We start from the raw sequence: 26,264 nt of genomic DNA on the forward strand, positions 1-26,264 counted from the left end.
AGTCGTTCAGTCATCTAAATGTGTATAAAGGGAAAGAAGATAAAGGCTCTGAAATATCTAGGATTTTTTTCTGTGTGAATTATTGAGCTTAAGAAAATACCTTCAGTGTACTGAGGCACGTTGTGACAGTATTCTAGTTGACTGAAAAAATTAAAAGCTTTAGCTAAAAGGGCATTGATAATTTCACAGTAAATAGGCATTCTTTGAAATCTGGGATATACCTAAAAATATGTAGAAGGTGTTTCTATTTGGTTACGGTAAGAGAGTCCCATAGAAAAGCATCATTTCTAGGATGATTTTATATCACTGCATAATGTGTCACTCTGAAGCTTGTATAGAGGGCATTGCACATCAGTCACTTTCTCCTGAAATATAAAGTGAACACTATTATTTTCTAGAACTCAAGTAATTTCATGAATACTACAAACTTCCAGTCTCTTCGGCCTTTGCCATCCATTCAGATACTGGTGGACAAAATTAATCTGGAACATTCTGTGCCGATGTATGCTGAACATTTGGTGCATGTGGTCAGCAGCCTTACTCAGCCTTCTGATAATCTGCTTCATTATTGCTATGCACATTGCTACCTTAAGGTATGAAAAGTCAATTTTCTTGTGTATTAGTATTTGGTTGGCTTCGGGAGAATTAAATAAATCTTTTTCTTGGAGTTGTAATTTTACACAATTAGTACCCCGTAAGATGAGATTTAAATAAGATATGAAAGGTATATTCATTATTCAGCATAATTAATATAAAAATAAAAGTGTACCTATTTTAAAGATTTCTTCAATTATTTGGTGTTAATAGCTTGATATCTGTAAGATAATAGTAATTATAATTTTTGAAGATTGTATATATCATTGATTATAAGCAATGTGAAAGAGCACTAAGGATGTTCTAAAAGATTCATGATTTCTTTGAGGGGAATATTTGTGAGAGACAATGTTTTTTTTTTTTTTTTTCTTTTTGCGGTATGTGGGCCTCTCACTGTTGTGGCCTCTCCTGTTGCGGAGCACAGGCTCCGGAAGCGCAGACTCAGCGGCCATGGCTCACGGGCCCAGCCGCTCCGCGGCATATGGGATCCTCCCAGACCGGGGCACGAACCCGTATCCCCTGCATCAGCAGGCGGACTCTTAACCATTGCGCCACCAGGGAGGCCCCAGAGACAATGTTTTATAAAGCGAGTTTAATACATTTTTTTTAGTCATTTTCCTCTTATTGAATTCATGTTAATTTCTCAATGCCAAGGAAAACTTTATTACTTTAAATCAAGTTATGTAAAGTTAATTATTGGAGACTTTGCTCAGCTCTTCCATCTCTTTTTTAAAATAAATATGTGATACATCCCACTGTAGGTACTTACAAATAGATAAACTCAGATGTTGAGTAATAAGTGTTTTTGCTAAGCAAATACACATGTATAATCTAAGTAGAGATAGCATGTACCTAATTAAATTCTGTTTTATGGACTAAAGGAAGCTATGTCAAGTTGAAATCAAGAATAAGTACTAAAAGTGAGAGAGTGGCATGGACATATATACACTACCAAACGTAAAATAGATAGCTAGTGGGAAGCAGCCACATAGCACAGGGAGATCAGCTCGGTGCTTTGTGACCACCTAGAGGGGTGGGATAGGGAGGGTGGGAGGGAGGGAGATGCAAGAGGGAAGAGATATGGGGACATATATGTATAACTGATTCACTTTGTTATAAAGCAGAAAGTGACACACCATTGTAAAACAATTATACTCTAATAAAGATGTTAAAAAAAAAGTACTAAAAATGCACTAAATTTTATGTAAAGTACTGAAAATTAGAGAACTCCAAAAATAGACTCCTGGCTTTATTGTTTCATGCTTTATAGTTCGATGTTTTGAAGTTCTTAAATATTTGTCCTTTTTTTTTTTTTTTTTCTTTTGCGGTACGCAGGCCTCTCACTGTCGCGGCCTCTACCGCGGCGGAGCACAGGCTCCAGACATGCAGGCTCAGCGGCCATGGCCCATGGGCCCAGCCGCTCCGCGGCATGCGGGATCTTCCCGGACCGGGGCACGAACCCGTGTCCCCTGCATCTGCAGGCGGACTCCCAATCACTGCGCCACTAGGGAAGCCCAATATTTGTGTCTTTGTAGAGTAAAAAGAAAGCAATTTAAAGATACTAGTTTTAGATCACCTCCAGGCATATTTAAATTTAAGGTATTAAAATTTGATTGTTTTCAAACCATGTAGAGTGGAAAAACTCATCTTTTTCTAGATGTCCATGCAAAGCCCATTTTTAAGATGATGGAGAAGGAAATTCTACTTCCTTGATGGAGGAGTTGATAGTATTATGTTACAAAGGGGTGTGGACACAGGAAAGTATGATTCTTTGGAGATCATTATTATAATGATCTGTAACAAGTGTTTTATGTCATGCGGAGAGTAGCAGAAGGTATTTTTCAAAGTTAGATACATACTTGTGCTTTTTTATTCACCCCCACAATTAATACACCAAGGTGTATGATTTTTTTTTAATATTGTCACAACTTGAATATCAGGTTATATTGTTAAGAATATTTGCCTTGTTTTATCAAAGCAAGTATAATTTTAGGCAGTTCTTTCTAAGGTATTCTACTTACGTGGGATTCATTCATTTGGTAAATACTGAGTTCTTTCCATAACTGCAGACACTCAGCATTAAAGATGAAACAGGCATGCCCTATCCTCAAGGAAAATGGTCACCAAACCTATTGGTCACCAATATGGTTGTCATTCATACTGACATAAAAGTTATTGGAATAGTTGTTTACCACTACTATTTGTTAATATGTTAAATGCTCACTTGAATTTCCTGGGAAATGTAAAAGTTACAGTGTAGTCTAGATAAAGTTTTGGTTAGTTTGACTACAGCTATAATGGATAAGTTAAATGTCCCAGGAAGTCAGGTGTTGGGCATAGTATAACATATGTAGAAAAACTTTTCATCGGTATTAAGAATATTGAATACTCTAAAAAATAAAGTCTTTAGTCTTGACCATTTGATTACATTAAAAAAATTCATTGCATTTCTGATGCTCCTTCAGTGGCCTAGTACATTTTAAAAAAACTTTCAGGACTTGGTAGAGAGTTTTAGTTTTGTGACTGTTTGGAACTGACTAAAAATACCGATTTGTTTTAAAGTTTATAGCAGTTCATGTTACTTGGGATGATTACTGTAACCTTTGAGGAAGTTTTCAAAGTTTAATTTTCATTATTACAGTGTTGAAATATTACAGTGGAGGATTTAAATGTCTATCTCCTGTGTCTTTGGCATTTAGGCTCAAGTAATTTTCAATTAAGTACTCAAATAAATGCTTAGGTTTTAATTTTGTGTACGTAAATGTGACTGTATTGACTATTTGACAAAATAGTATATAGTTCCCACTTCATGTAATGAAGTTTATTAATTGAGAGTTGGCAGGGAAGAAAACATGCAGGTGAAACTTTCATATGTCTTACCAAGTCCTCTGTATTTAAATGCTAAACCCATTTTTGAATAAGTGTGGCATCAAGTAGCTAAGACATTGAAAGGCACCTAAAGTTTGAAACATATATAAAAAATAAGTTAGTGAAAGCATTATGTAAACTATAGAAAAATATATAAATTTAAGGCCTTTTACTCATAAGGATCAGCTATGGCAGATGCTTCAGAGAGATCAGGAAGGTTAGAGTAGAATCAAAACCCTTTGAATTTTTTGGATTTGGGAGTTTTTGAACTCTAGTAAATAGTTTTCCCTGGGGGTTTCAAGGAATTGTGCATTCACACATGGCTGGTGGATATATAATTGGTATCATTTTGGAGAGTGCTTTCGCAGAATCTAATAAATTTGAAAACATATCTACCTTACACCCATCCATTCCAATTTTCAGTATATATACTATAGCAGGGGCCAGCAGACTTTTCTCTGAAGGTTCAGATAGTAAGTGTTTCAGGCTTTGTGGGCCAAGAGGCAAAATTTAGGATATTGTGTAGGTACGTAAATAATAGAACAAATTTCCATGAATCTTGAGTTGACAAAATTCAAAATGTAAGATAGGACTCTTTTTTTGTAATACAGTTTTACTAATGAGAGGAAGGAATTCTTTTTCTTGGGATAACATTTCACCTAATTGGGGTTTCAACTTAGTGTTCCCTGTCATCAGATCAGTTATAAATGTACATGCGTAAAAATTATTCTTAGCTTGTAGGTAGTACAAAAACAGACAGTGGTTGGAGTTTGACCTGTATATTGTAGTTTGTTGACCCTTGTCCCAGAGAAATTTTTGCATATACAGATACGTACAGCTAGACGTCTATAAATACCCACATGGATAGCTCTCTGAGGCATAATTTTTGGTGGGAATGTCAGGAAGCATAATGGTATATATAGTATGATGCTATTTATGTAAATTAAGGAAACAAAATAGGGCTAAAGATTGTTCACAGATACAAAAGGGTTTATAAAGGTATAACAAAAGGGTGGGATACGTTCTGAACTCCTGGAAGTAGATTTGGGCAATCTGGGCATCTAGGCTTGGTGGGGGGCCAGTGAGACTAGTGTGAGGGTCATGGATCAGGTAAACTTTAGTTATGTTGTAAGGTTTTTAATTTTTAAATAATTTTATTGAAATAACTTACATACCATAAATTCACCTTTTTTAAAGAATAGAAATTAGTGATTTTTAGTATTTTCACAGAGTTAAAGCAACCATCACCACTATCTAATTCCAGAACATTTTCATCATCCCAAAAAGAAACCATTAGTATTTACTCTCCATTGACTCCTCCTACCCCCTGTAAACACTAATCTCTTTCTGTCTCTATGTATTTGCCTATTCTGGATATTTCATATAAATGGAATCATACAACATATGGTTTTTTGTGGCTGGCTTCTTTTGCTTAGCATAATGTTTTTCAAGGTTCATCTATTCTGTAACATGTATCAGTACTTTATTACCTTTTTATGACTGAATAATACATTGTTTAGATATATACTATATTTTGTTTATCCATTTATCTGGTTGGTGGACATTTGTGTTGATTCCAATTCTTGGTTATTACGAATAATATAGTTATGAACATTTCTGTATAGGTTTTTGTATAAACACAGGTTTCATTTCCCTTGGGTATATACCTAGGTGTGGAGCTGCCTGTTCTGTGGTAACTGTATCTTTAACATTTTTAGGAACTGCCAAACTTTTTTTTCCAAAGGGATTCTTGCATTGTTTTACTGTCCCACTAGTAGCGAATTAGGGTTCTTATTTCTCCACATCCTCACTGACACTTGTTACTACTGTCTTTTTGATTTTAATCATCTTAGTGGTTGTGAAGAGGTATCTCCTTATGGTTTTGATATATGTTTCCCTAGTGACTAATGATGTTGAGCATTTTTTTTTCATCTACTTCTTGGCCATTTGTATATCTTCTTTGGAGAATATCTATTCAAATCTTTTGCCCATTTTAAAATGAAGTTATTTTGTCTTTTTATTGTTGAGTTGTAAGCGTTCCTTGTGGATTCTGAGGGATTTTATTTCATTAAAACTATAGGTGACAACATGACATTCATTTAAAAAATCCTGGGTGATGAAAAAAATTTATTATTATTTATTGTTTCCTCACTTAAATTGTTGGTGGAAAAAAATTAGAAGAAAATACTTAATTTCTGTACATAAGAAAATAATATAAATATCAGTTTCAGTCCAGAGTTTTTTTGGTTTCAATGGATACATGAATAGAAACTAGATTTAGAGGGTTTAAGGAATGAGTAGGCAATGAAAAAAAAAAAGTGGCATTTTCCAGCCTACTTTTTCAAGATTTTTGCTGATGACAGATGAGAAATGGAATTTTACTGATGGTTGGAGGGGAGAGGTAGTGATGAGAAAGATTGTTTTTTCTTTAAGAGTAAGTGGCGAATCAGCCATATTTTTTTGGAGAGGGGAAGCAGGGAATAGAGGGAGGAAGCAAGGCAGAGTGAAATTGTGTGCTAATAGATGAGCTAAATCAAATGAAACATCATATTGCTGTTCCAGCAATAGGTAATTATGAAGAAGTCCTTTATCCTTTTTAGACTTCATTTTCCCCACATATAAAATGAGGTGATTTAGTTAAATTGTTTTCTTATTGGATTCTTTAAAAGGTGGCACTGCATATTTAACTTTTCATTTAATGTCATGTGTAAGTCATCTTAGTCAAGTTGGCATTTCCTTCAGCTAAAACTTCTGTTAGTAGTTGCACTTACTGCTTCATACATTCTTGATGCCTCAGACTGTTGGTTTGCAGTGTTATTAATAAGTATTTTTATTCTATTTCTGAATATATGAAAATCCTGGTGAAAACAACCTCAATTCATACTGTGCTTGTTTTCCTTTTTCTAGATAGAGTATTTGTAATCTTGGTCAAGGGTTGTTGACAAGTTATTCGGTTATATAGGTATTGTAAATCTGTGTGTCTTACTGCTGTGATTTAAAAGAGAGAGTTGAAATTGGTTATTTTGAAATAATTATTTTTGATGGTTATTTTGAAATAATTATTTTTGATTTCACTGTAATTTATACTTGCTTGAATGTTCTCCGGAGTCATCTCTCGACAACATGTACATTTAGTAAAAGCTTAAAAAAATTACAGAATAATATGCAGGACCTTCCCCAAAGTCCTTTGCAGTTCTGCAGACAACCAGCAGGGGATCTCCTCAACACCCAGTTTCCATCTGAGTACATTAATGATAGTGTCTGTGATTATACTGTTGGGACATTTATAGAATATTAGAAGGTGGCTTGAGAGAGTTCTTAGTTGAACACAGATAATCTAGTTTGATAAAGTATTACCCTGATTCATACTCCAGAAATATTTGGAGGTTGGGCATCATTTCAATAATCATGCTTTGTATTAAGTGATATTAATAATTGCAAATTTCAGAAACTTTTAAATATTGACCCTTTCAGGGAAATATGAAATGCTGAAATTGTACAGTGCCCAGAAGTTCTTTGCATATAGTGTTGCTTAGAGCAAGTCTTCAAAGAATATAAATGTGGAATGACTTAATTTTTAAGGCCGATCAATTAAGTATTAGAAACATGCTTTTTTCTTTTTCTTCTCAGTTCTTTATTTCTTGCATCTTGGTTAATAGTGGGATTTATAGGAATCAATAGGTATATCACTTTCATTTTTCTTGTTAGTAATTAAGTAGGTAAGACTTTTGAAATGCAGTTTTTCTTTGAAAGTACAAAATTCTAACTAATGTCTATTTTCCAAAATGTTACTTCGTTCACTGAAAACTGACTTTACAGGAAAAGATTTGACATTGTCAGTTTGATGAATGGTAGGAGCAGAATAGCTTTTTGAAACCGTTTGGAAGCAGTTTAATATTACTTTCTAAGAAATTGATCATTAGTTTATGTTCATTAAATGAAAGTATTTTGCATTGGAAATTAGTTACTGAGGTATATTTTAAACATGTTTCCCTGTAGAATTTAGCAGCTAATATTAATCCTAGAGTTAAGAAAGCTAGTGCTTTATAAACCCAAGGAATAAAAAATAATAATGAAACATAAATGTTGGGGTTAAACGGCTTTTGCATGTTGTTGGAAAACAGTAACTCTTTGTTTTGTATCTCTGTGTGTCAGTGTTCCCTGTTTGAGACATTTACTTTATTGAAAATAATGGAAGAAGAAATATATTCAGTTCTCTGCAACGTTTCATGTAAAATGTGATGTTACATTGATTCTTCCTATTAAGGCAAATGTAGTTTTCAGGAATTTCAGGGAATGCTTATAAAATTTTTGAGTGTGATCTGCTAGTTTTAAGTATAAACTTATAAAGAGTAACTTATGCCATGTACCAAATTTCCTGAGGTGACAAACCTCAGCCCTACCATTATTTTCACACAAAAAAAGGAAAAGATGTAACATTATTTAGGATATGTTTGGATATCCTTTTTGTGTGTGCATACCGTAAGTTGAAGGCAAAATACTTTCTAAGATTGTTTTTGTTGTAGTTAATGTTCTTTTAGGAATAAAATGATATAACAGTGATTTATTAACAGTATCTGTGATGTGCACAATGAGTCAGTTTAACAGAGAAATGTGCATTTTAGCAGGCAGTAAAATGCTAAATGAGAATTATGCATAGAAATAAAATGTGAAACCTAAAATTGGTCAAAAGAAGAGTAATCTTGCAGGGATATGAAAGAAATATTGTGTATTTAAATTTCTTAATTCTGACTTAGTTAATGTCAGATTTAATAGAAGAAAATGTTGATGTTTGAGAAGTGGAAAAAGACATCAGAACATATTTAGTGTGCAGCTGTTGTAGAGCAAATTGAAACTGACGTATTTCATCCTGTGCTTACTAAAACTTTGTCTCTGTGAACATTTGGATCTTTTCTTTTTGTTGCAGATATTTGGTTTCCAGGCAGGACTGACCTCTTTGGATTGTAGGGGATCTTACTGCATACCTGTACCGATTATTCCCTCTTTCAGCACTGCTCTTTATGGTAAACTTCTGAAACTGTCCACATGCTGGTAAGTATTGTGTTAACGTATGGTTTATGGTAATTTTCACTTATTATCTTAGGAGGGGAAAAACCCCAATCATATCTGTCTTATGCCAGTGTGTTAGTTTTATATAAAACCTTAGAAAAATATGTGAAGTTAATACTTCATGTATCTTTTTTTTACTGAGATGTTAAAAATCTCTTTTAAATATCTGAAATCTATTAGGTTATAGTATTTGTGGTGGTGATAACTGTTGTTGGGGTAATAACTATCAATCCATATTGCAGCTATAGTAAAATGTTGCTTTTTCACATTGTATAGGAACTCCAGGGCAAGTACTTTCTTTCTTTTTTTTTTTTTTCTTTTTTGAGAGGTTACAAAGATTTTTTAATAAGTTGCAAATTAATATCAAGGCCAAAGTATTTTTCAACTAAGTAACAATTTCATGTGTGTTCCTAACCACTGAGAAAAGTATATCCATGACATAGATTTAGTATATTTGACATGTCTGTTTACAGTCACTCTGCCTTTGGGCAGAAACTGATTTTAGTCCTTACTTTCATTTAGTATTGGCTTCATTTATTTGGACGTCATTCTTCCTGAATTAAAAGAGATATATAGAGAGTCAGTAGTTACTAATCATACCTTTTTCTTTTAGTTGAAAGCAGTGTTTTTAATATTAAAGAAATAATTGTTTAAGTATATGAAATAAGATTTAAATAAATGAAATTATATTCTAGTGAAATATTTCTGAATTTTAAAATTTGGATCATTTCAATTATTGGGAATACATCTTTGCTTTTTCCTCCTAATTAGTATTAAGCTTATTTTTGTAGGGTGTATTTTCCTTAGTTATTTATGAAAAGCAACATAACTTTCAGAAAATAGATTTGACTTCTTTATCTAAAGTACTTCATTTGTTAAAAATATAGTTCCTTTAATAATATATAACTTTTAAAATGAAATTTGTAAAGTAAATGCTAACATTTTCAAAGAAATTTGCCTCTTGATTCAGAAAATTAAAAAAATATAGAACTTGAAGTTAATTCAGTCTTGGAACCAGTTCTTCTATAAAGTGAAATCACTGTTAAATTACTTTATTCTTAATTTCTCTTGGTAAGTTTAATTTTGTCCTTAGTCATCCATAGTCCTCATATGGCACTTATGCTGTATAGAGATTCACTTTTCAACTTTTTATTGTTGTTTACATGTTGCATTTGAGCCAAGTATTATATTCTGATCTATTACAAAATACCATGGGATATGTCCCAGTTGATACGTCGATATCAACTTTAATAGGTATTTGTATCTGCTGATTTATTTATCACTCATGACCTAAAAGTTTATTAGATACAATGCAGTTCACCGTGGGAAACACTTAAGTTCTTTTTAAAAATAAAACAGCCAAAATTTCCAAAGTGAATTATAGCCTTTATATGAAAAAAGTTGAATATTTAAATAGGTAAGGCTTATGTCAAGGATGTGTAAGGCTTACTCTAAATATTGCCAAATTTGGTTTAAAATATATCTGCTGACATCTAAATGAAAATATTCCAATTAAATACTAAAAGCATGAGATCACAGAATGCTAATATTTATTTGGATGTGATTTGCTTTTTTTGTAGTTAAGACCACTTCTACATTATTTCAGTGGTATTTTTGTTATGCTTTACAGAAGTATGTTGTTTTGAAATAGTTTCTTTAAATTGTTTTCCTTAGCAAATACAAAATAAACTATAATTATTCTTAGCAACTCTAAATTGAAAGTAATCAGTACAAAACTCAATAAATTGAGATGTATCTTAGTTAAATGAAATGAATAAAATACCAGATAAAATACATCATATAATACTTGAATTAAATAGAAATCATATGAGAACTGAGAATTCTATTTAACTGTTGCAGTGAGTGAGGATTATGTCAGCTCTGTCCCCATTCATGGTCTCTCCCTTCCTCAAATTATACAAGCTGTTTCATTTGGACTTTTAAAATTCACATTTCACAGTTTCTTAAAGCACATTTATGAAGCTGTGTTTATATTTCATGCAGTAATGAGAAGAGCATATTTAATACAGGCCACAGCATTTGAAACAAAGGCATTTTATAGCACATTGAAAATTTTTTAGTTGGTACTTTTGAGTTAGTAATGAAAATCTAGATTTTACTTAAATCAGCAAAATAGTGTATACTTTTTGTTTTAAAATATTTCTAAATTGAGATATTAATTATATATGAAGCTTCAAACAAATAATATTTAATTTAATCAGGTTTGGTAATTTTTAAAATATGTGGCTTAACTAACATTTAAAAAAAAGTTATTTCTCTCCCATTTAAATGTTCATGTTAATATATTTTAACCTGAATGAGCAAGCTATTACAAAACTCCAGTTTCTTAGATTTTATTTTTTTTCAAAATATTTTGGTTACATTGTACCTTTCATTCTATATTACATAGTTTTCAAACATACAAAAATAAACTTTTCAAAAAAATTTTTTTCTTTTTTTTATATCAGGTTAACTTTAGCTCTTTTAGTTCCTTCGAACAGCACTGAAATGTATAGGGTGTGGTGAGAAAAGCAGTGACCAATAATAATTAATGACGTAAATCTTGAGCAGTTAATTTAAATTTTAACTTGACTCTTTTTTTGATATGAAATATTTAAAAAAGGGCAGTAAATGGTTGGTTAAAGGACAATAAAGTATCATAGCATTGTTTTTGCTAGCAGAATTAAGCATTGGTCTACTGTCCATAGTTATTTTAAAAATTTCTACAGTGATAATGCTTTTAGGCTTTTAGATATATTCTTGGCCTTAACATTTTTTTCAAAACAGAAATGATAAACATTTCAACTCTTTCAAAATTTCTGATTTAAATATTAATATCTTATAGAAAAGTGCATATATTACGGTGTTTCATAACTGAACTGAACGCTTGGTAACCAGCTGAAAGATCAAGAAACAGAATATTATCAGCATCCCAAAAGCCTCTCTCTTTCATCCTCCTCTAGTGTTAACCATTATCCTGGTATCTAATAGCATATATTCTTGGATTTAATATAAATGGAATCATACAACATATATTCCTTTTTTGACTGGTTCTGTCACTTAAAATAATTTGTGAGATTCATCTATACTGTGTAATGTAGTTTTTAGATAGTTTGCCTTTGTCACTATACAATGTTATATTGCATGACAATTGACGATTTACACATTCTTGATCTGCAGTTTTAATTTAAAAATAGGTGCCTGAAGTTTGTGTCAATTTCTTTTTTTATTCCTTTGCCATTTTTTCTTTTCCTTAAGATGCTTCAGTTGTATTAGGGGACATTAGATGTCATTAAATATTTTTCATTTTTCTGTGTCTTGATGGGCATTGTGCTAAGTGTTGGGATTGGGAAAGAATAAAGTAGAATGCAGTGAGGGTAAAAGATATCCCCTCACCAGGAAGACTTACAGGCTAGTAGGGGAGGACACAGACACATATGAAAACAGTTGTCATTAAATTGCAAAATTGAGGCTTAAGCAGAATGTCTTTCTTGTTAGTTTAAAAAAATTAGAGAATTTCTCTAGGACCTCAGGAATGGCTTCAGAGAAGTGGCATTGGAATTGGGCTTTAATGGCTGAATCAGTTAGATACCCAGGTATTCAGAGGCTGGTTAGGGTGTAGAGGCTTCTAGGTGACAATATTGTCTGGACAAAGTCAGGGTTAGTCCATTTAGATCTGTGAAGGGATACAGTGGGGGAGGAATTTGGAAGACTACTTTGGGCCTGGACTTGTACACAAATAAGGATGTCTACACTTTTTAATATGAACACTTAAAAATAGTTAAACCAGTTAATCAGATATTCATTAGTCCCATTACTTTCGGATCAGGCTGTTAAACTACAACCATAATATAGTTTCAAGTTCACTTTCTCCTATAATTGAAGGTTCAAAAATGTGATCTTAATTATAAATAAATTTTGGAAGTTCAGAGAAAAATTACTTTGGCTTAGAAAGTCATGGAGAAAATGGAGAAGGTAACTTTCAAGCAGGTTATTAAAGAATGGGTAGGATTTGAAAGAGAATACTCTACTTTTTTAGACAGTGTTAGGCACTTAGTTTAACAAAGTTTTCATAACAACCCTGTGAGGTTAGGTGATATTCGCTCTTATAAAACTAAAAAAACTCAGAGAGGTTACCTAACTTGTCCAAAGTCACATAGTGGCTGGACAAGGATTCTCATGGAGGGTTATTTGATTCCAGAGTCCTTGATCCCTTCCTTACCTGAAAGGAGTGAAGATATAAATTATATTTTGTTAATCATCTTTGAAAAGCTCAATATACTTTCTTGCCTTATAGTAAATATGAATTTCCATGTGTAGAGAGGCTAGTTATGATAGTACAACTAGTAAGTCTGAATTCTCCTAGTAGCAATTAATAGTATATAGGTACTACTGTGCTGCTCATCTTGTAGAATTGAAGTTTATTAGAGTTAGGTGGAATCTTAGATATTATCTCAATTTCTGAGTCTTTATGACATAGCTTTGATTTATTGTCATCTATCCAAGGCTTGAACATTTTATTCAAAGGGAGTTAGCTACTTTCTGAGGCAGTCAGAATCATTGTTGGGCAGCTCTAAAGCTCTTCCTCATATTGAATGAACATCTGTTTCATGTTTCTTCTTTTTCATAATTATTGCTTATTTATGTCATGAGCCATTTTCATACTCATAGGAATGTGGGAAAACACGTATTTCTTTACAAGATTAAGGGATCCATCTAAGTATCCATTCCTTACTTAGCACAGTGCCAGATAGCTTGGTTTTGACTAGTGAAGTTATTGAACAGTTTATTTGTGGGAGGAAGATGCTTCTGTGGAACCTGTGTTTGAGTTCAGTGTTAAATAGGAAATACAGGATTTGGTGCTAGTAGGTTCATGGCTTTGATAGGGAGAGGTGATCCTTTTGCCTCCCCGAAATGGAAACTGAAGCAGCCATTTTTCTGCTGTAACACCAGAGTAAATGCTTTTAGGTTTAATGGAAGGTGGGCCCTTCAAGTATAACAAAAATGCCCATAATATTTATTAGCAAACAGAGAATAAGTAACCCACCCAACAGGACTGAAAATGGTGTTTGCTTAACTGCCCAGTTTGAGGCCTTAGGAACGTAGAGTTGGGTGTTTTTAATGTTCCTGGAGATAGATCTTTTTAATTCCCTTGTTTCCAAAGCTGTGTTTATTTTCATCTGTCTGCTTTTGTGATTCACATTCTGTGTAGCAGAATGTCTTAAAACTAGTAAGATTTAACTGAGATGTTAATTCTCTTATCTCCACTTGAGTGGCAGCAGCCTGATTTTCAGCTTTGGTTCTTCTGGCGTCTGGAATATGATTTCATGGAATGTTTTGAACTAAAAAGAGACACCGACATCATCTATTACAATCTTCTCATTTCAAAGATGAAAAAACTGAATCCCAGAGAGGTCAAGTTACTTAGTTAAGAGCACACAGTTAATATCAGTGCCTCGATTTGATTTTCATTTTCTTGATTCAGGGCTCCTTCAACTGTATCACACCGCTTTAAAAATTATAATTATTTTAATTTTTATCGTGGTAAAATTTTCCATTTTAACCATTTTTAAGTGTAAGTTCTGTGGCATTAAGTACATTCACGTTGTTGTGCTGCTGTTAACCACTATTCATATTACCACTATCCAGAAATTTTATATTCTGTACCCATTAAAACAATAACTCCCATTACTCCCTTCCTTCAACTCCTGGTAACTACTATTTTACTTTCTGTCCCTATGAATTTGACTATTTTAGATACCACATGTAAATGGAATCATTGAATATTTGTTCTTTTGTATTTGGCATATTTCATTTAGTGTAAAGTTTCAAGATTCATCCATGCTATAGCATGTATCAGAATGTCTTCCCCTCCCCCCTCCCCCCTCCTTTCCTTCCTTTCATTTCTTTTTAAGTTTGAATAATATTTCATTGTATGTAAATACCACATTTTGTTTATCTATTTATGCATCAGTGGACATTTGGATTATTGCTACCTTTTAGCTATTGTGAATAATGCTGCTGTGAACATGCATGTACAAATAATCTGTTCGAGTCCCTTCTTTCAGTTCTTTTGGGTATATACCTAGAAGTAGAATTACTGAATCATATGATAATTCTATGTTTAATTTTTTGAGAAATTGCTATTCTGATTTTCACAGCGACTGCACCATCATTCCCATCAACAGTGCACAAGGCTTCCAGTTTCTCCACTTCCTTACCAACTCTTGTTATTTTCCATTTTTTGAGGATAGCCATCCTATTGAATATGGAATTATATCTCACTGTGGTTTTGATTTGCATTTCTCTAAATATTAGTGGCTTTTTTTGAAGTATAGTTTGCATACAATAGTATGTTAGTTTTAGATGCACAACATAGTGATTCATCATTTAAATAAATTATGAAATGATCATGGTAAGTCTAGTGACCATGTTACCATACAAAGTTTTTACATTATTATTGATTATATATCTTATACTGTATATATATCCCCATGACTTATTTATTTTATAACTGGAAGCTTGTACCTCTCAATCCCTTTTACCTGTTTCACCCACCCCTCTACTTCCTCCGTCTTTTCAAGTACTTATTGGCCATTTATAATCATCTTTGGAGAAACATATATTTAAGTCCTTTGCCCATGTTTAAATTGGATTGTTTTTATTGTTGATTTGAAGGTGTTCCTTATATATTCTGTATATTAATCCCCTGTTATATATATGTGATTTTGTAAATTTTTCATCCAATTCTGTGGGACTGTATTGCTTTTCAATGTTAAGTCTGTCTACTTTAACTCCAAAGCCAGAAGCTGAGTTTATCTCCTTTATATCATTTACTTTTTGTTTGAAATGTTAACTTTTAGATTTGACACAGTTTTCCTTAAGAATTGGTATAGCTTAAGCAAGTAAAAAGTGGTAATGTGTTTATTTGGAATGGGTCTACTTAATTTGAGGAAGAGAAGAAAGAGATGAATTTGTTAGAATTCTTTGGGTTGTTTACAAGTTTATCTTCACAGTATTTTTTGCTCTTACTGTTTGTGAGATGGCTTACTTATAATAGATTGTTTTTCTGCAAAATGATTTTGTAACTTCTTGTGGTATAGGGAGATCTTTTTCTGCTTAATTTTCGTCTCATGTTTTAAAGTTATATATCTGTTAAGCTCTGCAAAAGGTAGATATAGTGCTTGACATATGGAATTTATGTCTTTAGGTTATAGACAAGTTCAGTACTGCAAAATAAAAATTAAAACAAATGAACAATTAAATCAGATGACCATTCAGCTCGTTACTTTCTTTTATTCGGAATAGGTTAGGAGGACATAGAAGGTTTTAGAAATAGCAGGAAGGTTGGGTTCTTAGTACCTATTTTTAACATGAATTTATAAACACCTCATGGTTCCCATTCCGGGTGGACATATATATATGTCATGTTTTGAAATCCATATGCATATTTGCTTCATCACCTTTTTTATTAGCAATAAGACTTATTAATTATGGAAACTTTAAAAAAAATAGGTAATGCTAAAGGAATCCAAAATTATTTTCGTGAGTATTATTTATTAAAAAAATACTATCATAGCCCTAGTGTTCATTGCTATTCAATTTGAAATTGAAGAGAATGTTGAAATATAGCTCTTTGAAGTATTATCAAATGGTAAATCAGTTCAGCCAAGGCACATACTCTGATTACAAATTATTTCTCTAGTGATAGATATTAACGTTGAGTTTAACAATCTGATGATAGAGAATATGTTTTAACAAATACAGGCAGATATGAACACTTATCTGTGTATGGTCACATAGCTAAACATTTCAGGATAGGCTGGGATTCATATGTTAGTCTCTGAAAAATCCAGCATTGTTTGCTTTTTCGCTCTGTCACGTCCTCTTGAAATGGACATACATTGCAGATACAGGTTTCTGCTTCAAAGATAGGTGAATCAAGTGAATGAAAGATAGGCGAATCAAAGATTTCTTCATCAAAGTAAGATTCAAACTTATCGAAATATGTGAATGGCATCTATTCCAATCAAATAGCTGCACAGTTCTTAAAAATTTACAGATCTTTTAAAGAAGCTTAGGGAAGTTTGAAAGTGAGACATACAGCAATCTTCATTTGTCTTTGGCTCAATTCATGCATTCATTTTGTGTGTCAACTTTGAATTTCCTTAGAAAATACATTTTTTTTGTCCATCTGAAATTTTAGATTGAGCGCACAAGAATGTCCTATCTTGTGAGACCCTAAGTGTGGGGTAAGTCCAAATTTTACAGCCTTAAAGGAAACAAAATATGCGTGCTTTATTTTATCTTATTAGCCTACATATTAGAGATGGTTAAACATGATCACAATGAAAATAGCCCATCTGATCAATTTCTCCATTACATCATATGGTAAATTTGATTTGGAAAGTTCATAGTGCAAACTGTTCTCATTACAGTTTTCTTTTTTGATTTGGATAACTTGCTGAATTTTTTTTTCTTTTTTATTGTAATAGCTCCCTTTGTAGCAAATGGTTAGGTCTTACTTATATTGTGTACTAAGGTGCTGTATTTTTATATGAACTGTAATCTCAGGTCAGGCATACAACAGTGGACTCATGCTGGATGCTCTGTACTTAATGTGACTTAATCTTCCATCTTATGGGATTCTGTGTTGTGTGACTTGCCCTATTAATGTAGCCATCTTTTCATTATAAATCAAGCATTTTTTTGTTTTTCTCATACTGTTTTTGTCTTCTACTGCCTTTTTAAAAATGCTTAATTCTTCTTTTGTGTCTTCATCGTGTTGATTAAAGCAGGGAAGCCTGACCAGAATAGACAGGATGCATATTTTCTTCAATTTTTGAACAATGTTCCCCAATCAGTTACAGTTTTTTTTTGAAACTCCAGGGAGTTTTTCCACTATGTTTGTCTGCCTTTTTGCATACTTGAGCTTGTTCTTTACTATTCATTCAGGTCTATTCCACAGATAGGTGATGAATGCCCAATGCGTGCCATACACTCTGCAGGGCCTGGCTAGAGATGCACCAATAAACAAAATAGGCAAGATACCTGCCCTCATGTCAGCAGAGAATACACAATAAATTAAAGGAATTTTAAGGAGAGAAAAACTGCTTTAAGAAGCAATATATATTGTCTTTTAAAATCTAATTATAAAGTTGTCCTTTTTGCTGTTTTAGGCCTTGGAAGGATATGCTTACATAGTTTTTAATTGCATAATATTTTAACATTATTCAATATTTTTCTATTTAATTTTTATTAATGATTTATGTTTGAAGTGAAAACCATCTAATTAGTATTAAAGCAAACAGTGATTGGAACTGAAATATAGGTTCCTACAGATAAGTGAAAACTAATTGAATTAATAAACATATTTTTTTTTTAATTTTCCAGCTTAATATAAGCTTTTCTATAAATTTGATTTCTCAGCAGTTACTTTAACATATACACAATCTCCAGTATTTATGGAGGTTAACTTATATTAAGGCCTTTAAGATCTATTTATAAAATGCACATATTTTTTAATTGTATCCTTGCTTTATACTCTTTTTTTTTTTTTTTTTTTGCGGTATGCGGGCCTCTCACTGTTGTGGCCTCCCCCGTTGCGGAGCACAGGCTCCGGACGCGCAGGCTCCGGACGCGCAGGCTCAGCGGCCATGGCTCACGGGCCCAGCCGCTCCGCGGCATATGGGATCCTCCCAGACCGGGGCACGAACCCGTATCCCCTGCATCGGCAGGCGGACTCTCAACCACTTGCGCCACCAGGGAGGCCCTGCTTTATACTCTTAACATCCACTTTTCTACATTATAATGTTTAGTGTGAATATACCTCAAAAATCCATAAAGTCCTTCTAATTAAAAGCTTTTTTAATTGTATTAAGATAATATGTTCATCTGAAGATACATTCTTTGACTACAAATTACTGAGATTAATTTTTCTGGCAGGACTTTCAGAATATCATTACTTCATCATCACAGCTCATGCTGATAGTTACTTTCTATATTCATTGAGAAATACTTGTATTTCTAATTTACATATAATTTATATTTGAAAAACTCATGAACAGAGTTATTTTTCAACTTATGTGTCTATGTGAGAAATTTGTGAGAATTTTAATAACATAGATTTAATATTAATAATAGCATATGTGTGCCAGAAGCAGTGCTAAGAGTCTTATATGCATTATCTCTTTAATCTTCATAGTAACGTCATGAGAGACACACTATTATATACATTTTATGCATATCTTTGTCTTAGCTTCTGAATGCTAATACATCTATAAATAGTTAAGCTAGAATTCAATTTTAGGTTTATTTGAATCCAGACCCAAGATTAGCAGTTCCTTCCACCATTGATGAGAGAGTGTATTGCAAGTTGGCATTAAGATCGCATCCTTAGACATCCTTTTATAGGAATAGCTTTGCCAACTTGTATTTATGTTATAGTTTTATTAAGACATACTTTATATAATATAAAATTCACCGTTTTCACGTGTACAGTTCAATGATTTCTAGTGACTTTACCAAGTGGTGCAACTGTTAACATAAATCAGTTTTAGAACATTTTCATCCCTCCAATAAGATCCCTCTTAACCCATTTACATTTAACCCCCATCTCCAGCCTTAGGTCATCACTAATCTCCTTTCTTTCTCCATATATTTATCTTTTCTGTCATGTAAATAGAATCATACAAAATGTGGTATCCTGTTTCTGGCTTCTTTCACTTACCATAATGTTTTGGAAGATCATTCTTAACACAGCATTGTCAGCAACTAACTTGTCTTTTATTCTACATCTCTATGTTGCTTTCTTTACCCGGGTAAAATGTATTGAGGCTTACAAATAACTGTCCTTACCGTTATCCAGAGATATTTAAATTACAGAGTTGGATGAGGGGTTTTAAAACCTTGTTACAGTTGCTGCTGTTAACTGTGGTGTTCTAAGAATATCCTGTTGTGTCATTAGCCCCTTCTTCAATCTCAAGTAGACATAAACTTTTGCCATAATTTTTGAGAAATTATAGAGGTGGGGTTGGTGTTTGGATTCCTTCTTGCTCTGTGATTATTGGTATTAAAACTCATAAATATAGAATTTAATCTGTATCAGACTTGTCTGTCTTTCTCAGGGAGATGAATAGCTGGTAGTAGGTCCTTTTTTTTTAATCTTTGGTAAATTAACTCACTTTGAAAATGTCCAGTCTTGTCATGATAGCACTTTATGATTTTTGCATCTTGACTAGTTTTATTTTTCACATCTGCATTTATGCCCCAGGATCTAGCATATAGTTGATATAAATATAAGTTAAATGAACCATTCTTGAATATCTTATGTTTTTATTCTCTCTGATAAATGCAAACATTCAGATATATGAGTGCTCTTGGAGTTTCTATTTCTAGATGTTAGTTTTTTTAGTTTCACTATGTTCTTTCTTTTAACTATTTTTTTGGAGGAATAATATTTGAAGGTGAATACTTAATTTTTAATAATTAATTTATTTCTCAAAGTATTCTTATTTTATTCTCATAAACTCCCTGTGAGTAGTTTTAAAAATCACAAAAATACTTAGGGGTCTGGTTACACCTGAAAATACTGTATAACTTTAGCAAGCTTTCATAGTACTTTAGAGCTGTTTAGAATGTGGTTTATAAAGTTCTCTTTAATGGTTTATAATATGAATTATACCAGTGTTTTCAGTAACATTATTTTCATTTTAAAATTAGACTATAATTTAAATACAACAAAGTTCAACAATTTTATGTGACAACAATTCAGTGATTTTTGACAGATGTATGTAGTCATGTAGCCACCATCAAAATCAAGATATGGAACGTTTCTATCACCCCCCACATTTCTCTCTTGCATTCAGTTCCTTTTCCTCCCCCTGGAGTTTGTCAGCTTTTGGTGAGGGCAATTGGCTCATGGTAAAGGTGATGGCCTATCTCGATTCCCTTGTTGTAGGCTGACCAGGGCACGACTGGCTGGCAGCTTGTTAGCTAGCAGTTGCCCTGCAGATGCATCTTTTGCCCTGCATTCCTGCAGGAATGTTTGAAGCCAAAGAAGCCTGTCTGTGCGGTGCATTGCAGCACTCTGGCACCTGGCATCTGAGCTGTGGGACTCAAGCAGCCAATGGAGAGCACGGAGACTTCTTGCCACGGCTGCCATAAAAATTTCTTATAAACAAAACAAACAAAAAAACCCTTGGAGAGCTTGACATTTGTCCCTTGAAGTGGGTGGCCACGACAACTATGTATGTCTTATATGTAAACAACTTCTAAAAGTCAAAGTCTGACTGGAGCTGCTCGTGTAAAAAGAGAAACACGAAGTCTGCAGAAGACTGCAGTAGGTACGAGTCACTCATCTACCACGGGCGACCAGAGGTGCTTGTTTTTCAAGTCAGTCGTGGCCCCTGCAGAACTGAGCTAGAGCTGAGTCCTCCTAAAAGGAACCCCACATGCGAGGCCTAAATGGACGGTGGACGTCAACTCACCAGAGCGTCTTTTTGCAGTAGAAGCCAGGAGCTGCGGGAGGAGTCGCCTATGAGGAGAGAGTCGACTGTGGGAGGTCACAGGTTTTAAAAAAATATTTCAATCAAGAGCAACTTCAACAGAGAGTTTCTGATGGCAGTACCAGAAGGTTCTTCTACGCTTTCCTTTAAAATGGTAAATGGCTTGATGAGCAACATTTTTAATGCAGAAAAGCAACACCTGCCAACAAGCTGTGAACAAACCAGCGCTAAACATGCAAGATTATGCCGACGCGAAGAACTAAACGATGAATTCCTAGCTTTAAAAATTCAAACTAAGGTTTCTGAGTGGAGAGCCTGACGTTGCTCTGTGAGACTCATCTAGGTCTTATTTTCTGCGTGAGTAGAGGGCACTGGTGGTCTTCTGATGTCTAGGTCAGTGCAAGGCTAAATGCCAAGACTTTATGAATAATTAAGGGCTTCCTATCAAAATGTTTGTTCAGCTTAAGGACAAAGGGTTTCTGTTTTCTGGTCTTAAGGAAGAATGCAAGGGTTTGATTGGCAAAGAAAGGAATGTGGGGACAGTGCCGAGAGGGAGCCAGGGGGAAGGGCCCTCACCTCCACGGTCAAGTGCCAGCACTTGATCTGGGCCAGTGCCCAGGAGCCCCAAATCTGCCTCTAGTCTGGGGAGTTTGTTAGGAAGTAGGATTGGGCCTTTAAGACAATCTTGTGTGTACCTTGTCTGCTAACAGCCTGACGATTGTTTACTAATACTCTTGCCTAAGTTATTTCACAGGGATTGCTCCCTGCTACACAGTGTTGAAATTACATTCAGAGATTAAAAAAAAAAAAAACCAAAAAACACATGAAGAACACAACTACCAGTAAATAGCACTTATCTTTGTACTAGTTAGGTTTTTCCCTTTGATTCTTTTAGGAAGGGCACAAAGAGCATGCAACATATGTTAACAACTGGAAAGTGTTGGTCCAATGAGAACAGGTTTTCTTCGATTTTGCTTTTGGAAAATTTGGTATTTTCAACATGCAATTTTATGATCAGTTGGGTATGAAGTTGTATAGGTAATTATGATCCATCTATTTCCCTTGTTAAAAGTTTTAAACTTAGTAAAATTGTTTAGTGGTAGCCAAATGAACGTTTATAATTCCTTCTTAGATTATTGCCTTTAAATTTGATCTTTTGGCACTGTAGAATATTACTATAAGACTTATATCTCTTTCTATGAGAAGAATAATATTAATACTAGCCTTTTCTCAGTATTTGGTTTTACCTATGTACAGTGGGAGACATTTTGTACTGTCTCGATGTCTGTATATAATATGACCTCTTATATTAGTGACAATATCTTTTAAATACATCTGTGTTTCATTATTTTTTTTGGAACTGAAACTTGAGTATATTCAAAAGAATTCTAAGTTGTTAGTATACAGTGTATTTATTAAAAGAGAAATGTCTTGGTTAGAAATCACTAAATTTAGTCTAAGGGTTGTTTTTGTTTTTGTTTTTAATAATTGCCTCTAAATTTCTTTCTTGTGTTTGATGATTTAATCTCTTTTAATATACTAACTTGAAATATAGGAACAAATAATCATTGGAGGTCCCTGTGCTCAAAAGATCATACAGTGCATTGTTAGTAGAAGAAGAAAATCTCTAAGAACAGCATCGTAATACTCTTGCGTAGCATTTTGTACTTATTCCACTACATACAGTGATTTATTTGAACCTCACAACCAACCTTTGGAATAAACAAGTCAGGTATTATTATCTCTTTTATAGATATGGAAATGCATGATTAGGGAAGATGATACTGTGGATCGAGAAAGATGAAATCACTTGTTTTAGTTGTTGCAGAGGTCTAGTTTAGTGTTGGTATTGGAGCCATTAATAGCATGTTGGTAGCTATTAGCAAGTTCTTGATAATAGGTTTGATTGTATTCTTCATTATGATTTATAACTTTAAAAAATATTTCCAATTTCCTAGATGAATTTGTTAATACTTAGCACTTTTTAAGTTTCAACTGGTTAATTAGTCATTTGTTTGTTTTAAAAATAATTTTTTGGTAACTATCATGTGAGAACTGTTGTGTCATAGGCCTTGGAGTCCCATTATGAATAAGATATGGTCTTTGCTTTCCCTAATTATGTCCTTCTCCTGCCTAAAATACTTTGCTTCTCATAGCTTTTGTGGTAAAGATTAAGATCTTTAAAACTTTAAGTGATGTCCTCCATGGTCTAGCCTCTTCTTGGCTGTCTAGATTCATCAGAGTATCTTCCTCTCTATCCCCTCCCACCTTCATGCCTTTTTCATTGTTTCTTTTTCAGCCAAGTCTTTCACCATATTGTCTCAGTAATCAATAGCCTAAATAATTTTTACTGACTCCTCAGATATTGGCCCCATTGATATTTTCTCTGACTAGATCACATCTTCCTAATATATTCTTCTTTTTAAAAAAAATTATTTATTTTATTTTTATTTGTGGCTGTGTTGTGTCTTCGTTGCTGCACGTGGACTCTCTCTAGTTGCGGCGAGCGGGGCCTACTCTTGGTTGCGGTGCGTGGGCTTCTCATTGTGGGTGGCTTCTCTTGTTGCAGAGCCCGGGCTCTAGGCCCGCAGGCTTCAATATTTATGGCACGTGGGCTCAGTAGTTGTGGCTCGTAGGCTCTAGAGGGCAGGCTCAGTAGTTGTGGCGCATGGGCTTAGTTGCTCTGCGGCATGTGGGAACTTCCCGGACCAGGGCTTGAACCCATGTCCCCTGCATTGGCAGACGGATTCTTAACCACTACGCCACCAGGAAAGCCCCCCTAATATTTTCTTTAATGGGATATTTTTCCTATTTTTCACCGTAGTTTTCATAGAAGTGATTTTTACACTGTGTTTTGTGATTATTTAATAGCTTTTTCCATTCTTTTTACATTAAGTTCAATAAGGACCATCTTTTTTTCTATGGAGGACATTTATCTTCAAAACCTTGAAACTGTGGAAAGCTCAAGTAAATACTTACTGACATGCAGTTGGTAATTTTTCAGCCATTTTAGTGCTTTTTGGTTGTCTGATTGATTAGATTTTAGATTGTATGCTCTTTTGACAACCAAGTTTGTCTTCTTTTTACTTACATAATATATGTAAAATGTGCCCTTGGCCAAAGCAAAAACCAATGACTTTAATTAATTACTGAAATTGAACTAAAATTTTAGAATTCTCAAGATAATATTTGAATGTTTTTAATTACATATATAAGATATATTACATGAACACACTTCCTCTCTCTCTCTTTTCCTGAGTAAACATTTTTATTTAAGTAGATGAACTGTCTATATTGAATAACTTATCTGGGAGATGATGAGATTAATGAAGAGATAACATTTTCCTCCTTTTGTATTTAGTTTGTTTGCTACCACCTGTAGTTCATTGTAAGATTTTGAACTTTATATATTATAATAATAAAGGCATTCATTATATTTTTATTTTAGTGTTAGACAAATTTTACTTCTCATTTTTTCTGTCCATTTGTTTTCTCATATTTAAGTTCAAATATTTACTTCAGAAATTTGAAAAATGATAAAATATTTTCAAGTCTCAACACAGCAGGATATAATTTGTATTTTACAGCTATTTGCAAATGCTAAAATTATTGTAATTAAATAAATATAACAGTTAATGCTTGTAGGGATGTTGAGAAAGCGATGCACTGATACACTGCCTATGAATGTAAATCTTGATTCAGACAGCAAAATGTGAAGCATGCATTAAAGAGACCAATGTGGAAGAATATGTACTGATATACAAAGATCTTGATCACTAGGACATATTGCTTAGTCATAAAAAGCAGGCTGTAGACTTTTAAATATATATATCTCCATTAAAATTATAAGTGTATCTATGAATACATAAAATCAATAGAGGTCTGTTGGTATGTATGCTGAATTCATAAAAAGTGGTTATCTGTGGGGAGTGGAGTGGGATCAGGAGGAGGAAAGAGGAGCTTTAACCTTTCATTTTACCTACGATTTAGGTCAAAAATTTTTTTTCCCTTCCACGAGTATTGATATATTGTGTAAGTTGAAGAGTCGTGTGTGCAGAACTAAATACACATTTCTTAGGTTTTTAAACTGCTTTCATTTCTCAGTTGAGTTAGTGAGTTTTGTACTCATTTTATTTTGGAAAAAGTGATCTAATCTTATTTTACTCTACAGGATATGAGTAATAACAAAAATACATTTTTGGAACCAATTTGTACATTCAGACCTCGCATTTGGGGACTCTGTATAAATCTTTAGATCCAGCTGTTGCTGAGGATATTCTTTCAGTTGCTGTGAGGTGTGTTGATTTTAAAAGAATGGATGGTTGTTCCTGAAGTGTATGCATGGCAAAAAATTTATAGTACTGCTGTGAGTGTGAATGGATTGTTTAAGTTAATTCCTTTGCATCGAGTAATAAGAATCACTTCCATGTTTTTTATTTAAAATTTCAAAAGAAGAATTTTTTTTTATAGCAGTGCCAGATTGGTCCAAAACTTTTGTCAGCTCCGTATTGTAATTTGTCAGCAAATGGAACAGACCGAATCTTTTAAAGTGTTTGTTAATTAGGGCATATTTATTTTCAGTCTTTGTTACTACACAATCAAGACCTACTTGTTTCTATTTCCTTAAATTTATCCTGGAGTTTGTCCAAGTTGAGTTTTAATGAGTTGTTTATCCCGCTAGTTACATTAGGATTTATTTTTCCCTAGAGAATAATGTTTGAATTGATAGTTTTTTAAACCTATTCTGTAATATGAACATATGTTCAGACTAGGACTTCTGGATATGTGAAATAGGCATTTGTTAAATAAATTATTTTATTTTCACCAACTTCACTGTTAAAATGTAGGTTTAGTGATATTTCAAAAACATGAGGTAAGTCCAGAAGTTGTTAGATAATTTTAGTGTGAATTTTATTGAGCTGTTTTATTTTATGCCGAGTTTAAATAAATTTGTAGTGGTATAAATCACAAGGAAAATTATACTTTTATTGTTTATTTTCATTGACTTTTTAATGAGCCCGCCAAATAGCTTAAAGTTGTAAAAGCTATTGATTAAAAATTTCTGAGGCAAATACAGTATGATGGTATGGTTTGATGAAATGGATACATAGGTTTTATTATTTTCTATACTAGTTAACCTGTTGGAAATATCTCAGAATTGACAAAAACAAAAGAGGAAAAAACCCCTCTTCATTGATATTGTTATACTAGCAGGTACATTCTATA

General features: G+C 33.3%; 1 protein-coding gene across 11 annotated transcripts in view; it reads left to right on the forward strand.

Moving 5' to 3' along the window:
* VPS13B (vacuolar protein sorting 13 homolog B) overlaps window positions 1-26,264 on the forward strand; it is a 791,444-nt gene that overhangs the window by 116,906 nt on the left and 648,274 nt on the right. For 10 of the 11 annotated variants that reach the window (XM_060116063.1, XM_060116054.1, XM_060116052.1 and 7 more), the window contains 2 exons: window positions 399-593; window positions 8,390-8,514. In XM_060116063.1, coding sequence (XP_059972046.1) covers window positions 399-593; window positions 8,390-8,514 — 320 coding nt within the window. The remainder of the gene's footprint in view (window positions 1-398; window positions 594-8,389; window positions 8,515-26,264) is intronic. The other variant, XM_060116062.1, reaches the window with a different exon arrangement.

Source organism: Mesoplodon densirostris, chromosome 13 (assembly GCF_025265405.1).
Source record: "Mesoplodon densirostris isolate mMesDen1 chromosome 13, mMesDen1 primary haplotype, whole genome shotgun sequence".
Taxonomy (NCBI): Eukaryota; Metazoa; Chordata; class Mammalia; order Artiodactyla; family Ziphiidae; genus Mesoplodon; species Mesoplodon densirostris.